General features: G+C 42.3%; 1 protein-coding gene across 4 annotated transcripts in view; it reads left to right on the plus strand.

The window, feature by feature from the left end:
• The window catches only part of srpk3 (SRSF protein kinase 3), a 14,556-nt gene extending 9,679 nt beyond the window's left edge, over window positions 1-4,877 (plus strand). For all 4 annotated transcript variants that reach the window (XM_017403817.3, XM_017403818.3, XM_017403819.3 and 1 more), the window contains 3 exons: window positions 2,494-2,563; window positions 2,679-2,771; window positions 3,472-4,877. In XM_017403817.3, coding sequence (XP_017259306.1) covers window positions 2,494-2,563; window positions 2,679-2,771; window positions 3,472-3,656 — 348 coding nt within the window. In that variant the 3' untranslated portion in view covers window positions 3,657-4,877. The remainder of the gene's footprint in view (window positions 1-2,493; window positions 2,564-2,678; window positions 2,772-3,471) is intronic.
• The last annotated feature ends 366 nt before the right edge of the window (window positions 4,878-5,243 follow it).

The raw sequence follows: 5,243 nt of genomic DNA on the forward strand, positions 1-5,243 counted from the left end.
TGGCCTGGGAACACCTTGGGATTCCTCTGGAGGAGCTGGCCCAAGTGGCTGGGGAGAGGGAAGTCTGGGTCTCCCTGCTTAGGCTGCTGCCCCCGCGACCCGACCCCGGATAAGCGGAAGAGAATGGATGGATGGATGGATGGATGGATTTGTGCTTTACCAGATTTATTTCTCCTGAATCAGCAGGAAATCCAGTCAAATCCCCCACTGTATGTTTTTTGTGTTGTGTAAAAGAATTGTTATATTAAAACTGCATATTTTAAAAGTTTGTTTCAAGTAAACAGTGTTCCCAGGTCATTATTAGAGTTTCATAGTAAACAGTTGACAGTGACTGACAAAGTAGAATAATTTAAATATCTGCAGGACCAAAAACCAACTGTTTCTAGGAACCAAAATGTTCAGAATTGCTTTTGTTTGCCCTATTTTACTAATTACTTAAGATGGTGCCAAACACTGCTGCCTTAATGTAGGTGTGCTTGCTGTGGGATGAACTCCGTAACCCCTGGACTTACTGGACATTTTAGCCAAAGGTGCCATCATCGTGGCCACGGCAGAGGAGAGGGGAACGGCAAAGACACCACTTCCTAGAGTTTTCCTTTCTGAGCAACAAACTAGACGAGCTCAGCTACTTTTAGAGAGAAATTGAGACTTCTCTTCATCTGCAGTTTTGTTTTACGGCGCTGCGGCTGTGTGGATTGATACTGGAGTCTGTGCTGCAACTAGCAGGCTTCCATCTCTACAGAGCACTCTCCAGCAAAGCTAAAGCTGAGTGATTCAACAGCAGCAGTACGACTGCGATGTCCAAACGCAGAGACATTTTTTGTCAGTTGTAAATAGACTGTACTTATATAGCACCTTTCTACCCAACCAGACCACTCAGAGCACTTTCCAACACAATGTGCTCAACTGCCCCCCAACAACAGGGGGTTCTCAGACTTCCTGACTAACAGGAAGCAGCAGGTGAGACTGGGAAAATGAATCTCAGCACTGAAATCCCTCAAGGCTGTGTTGTTTTTCCACTGTTCTTTTTTCTGAACAGCTGCATCTCCATCACTAGTCTGTAAAGATCTTGATGTTTTCTGATCGTACCACCTTCATTACACTCATCTCCAATGAGAAAGTGTCTGCCTACATGTGGGGAGTTGAACATTGATTGTTCTGGTGCAACAATCATGTCCACTGTCTTCACAGCTAAATGCTCTGAAGACAGTGGACATGGTAGTAGACTTCTGGAAGAATCCAGCACCACTCAAACCCCTCATGCTGTGCATCTCCACAATAAGGTCTTTTGAGTCCTTCCATTTCCTTCTTACCACTTGCTTACCATCCTCACCTGGGACCTCAAGTGGAAGCTGAACATCAGCTCCCTCACTTCAAAAGCACATGAGAGATTATACTTTCAACATGATGAAGACAATCAAGGGACACATTTACTCAGCTGTCATTCAGTCTATCACCACCGCCTCCATCACCACGTGGTGTGCTGCAGCCACTGCCAAGGACAAAAGCAGACTGCAGTGTATCATTCGATCCTCTCGCTCGAGGACCTGTCCACCTGCTGGTCCACGAGGCGGGCGGTAAAGATCGTGGCTAATCCTTCACCCCCCAGACTCAGTGTTCATGTTGCTCCCCTCAATAAAGACAGTCTTTATTGAGGGGAGCAACATGAACACTGAGTTTGATCACCAAACTTCTTCTCCACTGCTGCAGAACTGCTGAACAGAGATCCCACCGACCGCAGCACCCTCACACACCGCTGTCAGACTGCACTATACCTCGTATAGACCGTTTTTTCTGGACAATAAGACGCACTTAAAAGCCTGCAGTTTTCTCAAAAAACAACACTGTGTCATATATATATATATATATATATATATATATATATATATATATATATAAGAAGTCATAATATTTTATTCCTAATTTTTGTAAACTACAAAGCTGCACCGTTTGCAGCATTAAGGCTCAGTTATAGTGCTGCAAAGGGCTGATTGAACGGTGGAGGCGTTTATACTTGACGCTTACAGTGGTGCAGTGTTCTTCCGTAAGTTTTCAACCGTTTGATTATCTGTGATCTCTCATAGAGGGATCATAGAAATGCTGATACAGGCGAACCAGCTCTGCTACAGCATCAAAATCGTCCAAATTGAATGGAGCGCGGCGCGTGCGGTCCACACAAAGTTACAAAAATTGGGAGGTACACAAGTCTGGTGCGCTTTATATATGACAAAAATTTGAAAATGGACCATTCATTGACAGTGCATCCTATAGAGGTAGATGTTATCCTGTGCTGCTAATTTATTTGTATTAATCTTAAGTGTTTTTTTTCTTTTGCACCCAACACCAAAGCAAAGTCCTCATATCTGTATAACTACTTGGCAGTAAAAATGTTCTGATTCTGAATTTAAAAAATGGTTCAACCTAAAATCTTTGGAATTTGTGAAATTGTCAGACAGGTTCTGTAGTTTTGTGACCTTTTGTTGTTTGTTTCAGGCATTTGAGCTTGCAACTGGAGATTATCTGTTTGAGCCTCATTCAGGAGAAGACTACACCAGAGATGAAGGTGCTTCTGCAGCCACACAGAACCTGTCTGGATTCTGCACACACTATGCAGCTCCACGTGTTTCCACTCATGAACGTAGTCTTCAGTTTGTGTAAAACCTTACTTCTGTTTTCAGATCACATCGCTCACATCATCGAATTGCTCGGCCCAATCCCTTTGCCTTTCGCTTTGTCTGGCAGGTACTCCAGAGAGTACTTCAACAGGAGAGGTGAGTCACCTGCTTGTAACTGCCCATCATCTTTTGCTCAGTCGAAGTTTAAAAGACCTTTTAAACTAAAAAACCTTTTTTCCAACTTTAGACATGAAACATTATTTCACTGAATATGTTTTCTGGTTAACAAGAAGCCAACAAAATTATTAAAAGCCACTTGTTTTATTACCTCTGAGTCAGAGGGTTTTCCATTAAACAGGTTCCAAGGCTATGCTGGTGTAGATTCTCAGTAATCCAGGGCATGATAAATCAAAAAAGGGGTTAAAAACAAAAACAACAGGACTTCTATTCTGTAGCTGAAGACTTTCTCTTCTCATCTGAGGAGTTTCCTCTGTTCAAAAAGCAGAAAGTGTGGAGTTCCAGCTTTTAAAGCTGCAGATTAACTCACTCTCTTTAATTAAGCAAAGCAAAAGTGAAATAGTGTATTTTTAGACATGCCACTCACAACACTTTGATTGGTTGTTGGTCTCCATTAACCACCCCAAACTGCTGTTGCTTTGACGCTATAAAGGTTGGTGCCAAGTTAGCACTAACTTTTTTAGAATCAGATCCAGAGCTTATGGTGGTGGAACCAGAAAGAGCTGGTGCTGAGTGAGCTCTGGCTTAGGTTTAGTACTGGAACCCGTTTAGTGGAGAAGCCACCAAAGTAAACCTCTGTGATTGGTTGTCATGTTGTTTCCTTGTGTACCTGTCCCAGGTGAGCTGCGTCACATCTCCAGCCTGAAGCCATGGGGTCTTTTTGAGGTCCTTTTGGAGAAGTACGAGTGGCCATTGGATCAGGCGGCACAATTCAGTGACTTCCTGCTCACCATGTTGGAGATGCAGCCTGAACGCAGAGCTACAGCGTTGCAGTGCCTGCAGCATGCCTGGTTATGCACATGAATACGTGCATTTATTCTGGGAAATTATTAACTAGTTCATTCATCAATTAACTGTCACTCGTCTGCATGTCCCCTTCCTTCTGGAGGTTCCACACCAGCCAATCGCCAGCCTACCTTACACGGCGCCCACAGGTGGTTGAACCCTCAGACATTTGGGTTCAACCCAGTTCTCTGGTCTCTGACCTGACGCTCGTTGGTTACATCATGTTCAAACTGATGATTTTGTAACAACTTTAGTCTGATCATGTCAAACTCGGCTAGTTGTTTATAGGTCAATCATTCAGCGTACAGTTGGCAGTCATTTGTTGTCCGATTGTCCATTAGTTGATTATTCATCAGCCATTTGTCTGACAGTTGATTGTCTCTTAGCCGGTTGCCAGTTGATCATCATCAGCTGGTCAATCGTCAGTCAGTAGGTTGTCAGTGTTATTAGTTTATTCTTTTATTATTCTTTGAATCGCAGCTTTTGTAAGGTGCTACAGAATATAAAGATACTGACATTGACATTTGGTCAATTGTTCGTTGGTCGGTCATCAGTTGGTTGATTATCCTTTAGTCAATCGTCAGTTGGTTAATTGTCCATCGGTTAGTTTTTTATAAGTTGGTTAATGATTCTTGAGCTATAGAATAATTGTCTTTGTTTACTTTTGTTGAATTTTTGTTTTTCTGCTGACTCTTTGTTGATATTTATTCATTGATCTGCCACTTTTTAATGTGATAATATCATTATTGATCAGAGACCGTTAAGCCCCTTGAAGCTCTTTTTGAAGTAACTTCCTGACTGTAAACCTTCTCCCCCACTCTGTGAGATTGATCACCTTATTGATGAGTATTGATTTCCAGTTGTTTGTAGCTGAAGGTTAACCAAACAGTATTGAGTATGATTGATCTGACCCGTTTCCGTGTTCTTATAAAGAATTGTGCCTTAATCCCTCCTACCCTCCCTGTGCCGTTGTGACATCATTATTGATATCACTGCAGATTCAACTACAACTGTTTGTGTGAAATATTTTCTCTTTAATGCAGACCTCTAAACTGATCTGGAGCCAATGAGCCTGAATTGTACTTAAAGGCAGAAATGAAAGCAAAGATTCACAGAAACTCTAAAAAAGAGGTTTGTTCTGAACATCAGCTGTGAATTTTAAAGAGTACAGATTCTTGTTCTTGAGGTCCAGAAACAGTTGATGTCAAGGAATAAAAATGACAAACTTTTAGGAAAAAAGAAAAATCATTTCTTCCTCTGATGTTTTAACTAATGTGAATGAACCTGGAAACATCAGAATAAATCGGAATAATTTATATTTCTTGTTCAAATGTGTTAAACTGTAAAAACAGAATTACTTTCTGTTGGTGGTCAAACCTCTGACTCAGCTGAAACCCATGGAGCTCTAAACCCGGTCCTGTTGGAGTCCTAAACCTGGTCCTGTTGGAGCTCTAAACCCGGTCCTGTTGGAGTCCTAAACCCGGTCCTGTTGGAGCTCTAAACCCGGTCCTGTTGAAGCTCTAAACCCGGTCCTGTTGGAGCTCTAAACCCGGTCCTGTTGGAGCTCTAAACCTGGTCCTGTTGGAGCTCTAAACCCGGTCCTGT

This window comes from Kryptolebias marmoratus, linkage group LG6 (assembly GCF_001649575.2).
Source record: "Kryptolebias marmoratus isolate JLee-2015 linkage group LG6, ASM164957v2, whole genome shotgun sequence".
Taxonomy (NCBI): domain Eukaryota; kingdom Metazoa; phylum Chordata; class Actinopteri; order Cyprinodontiformes; family Rivulidae; genus Kryptolebias; species Kryptolebias marmoratus.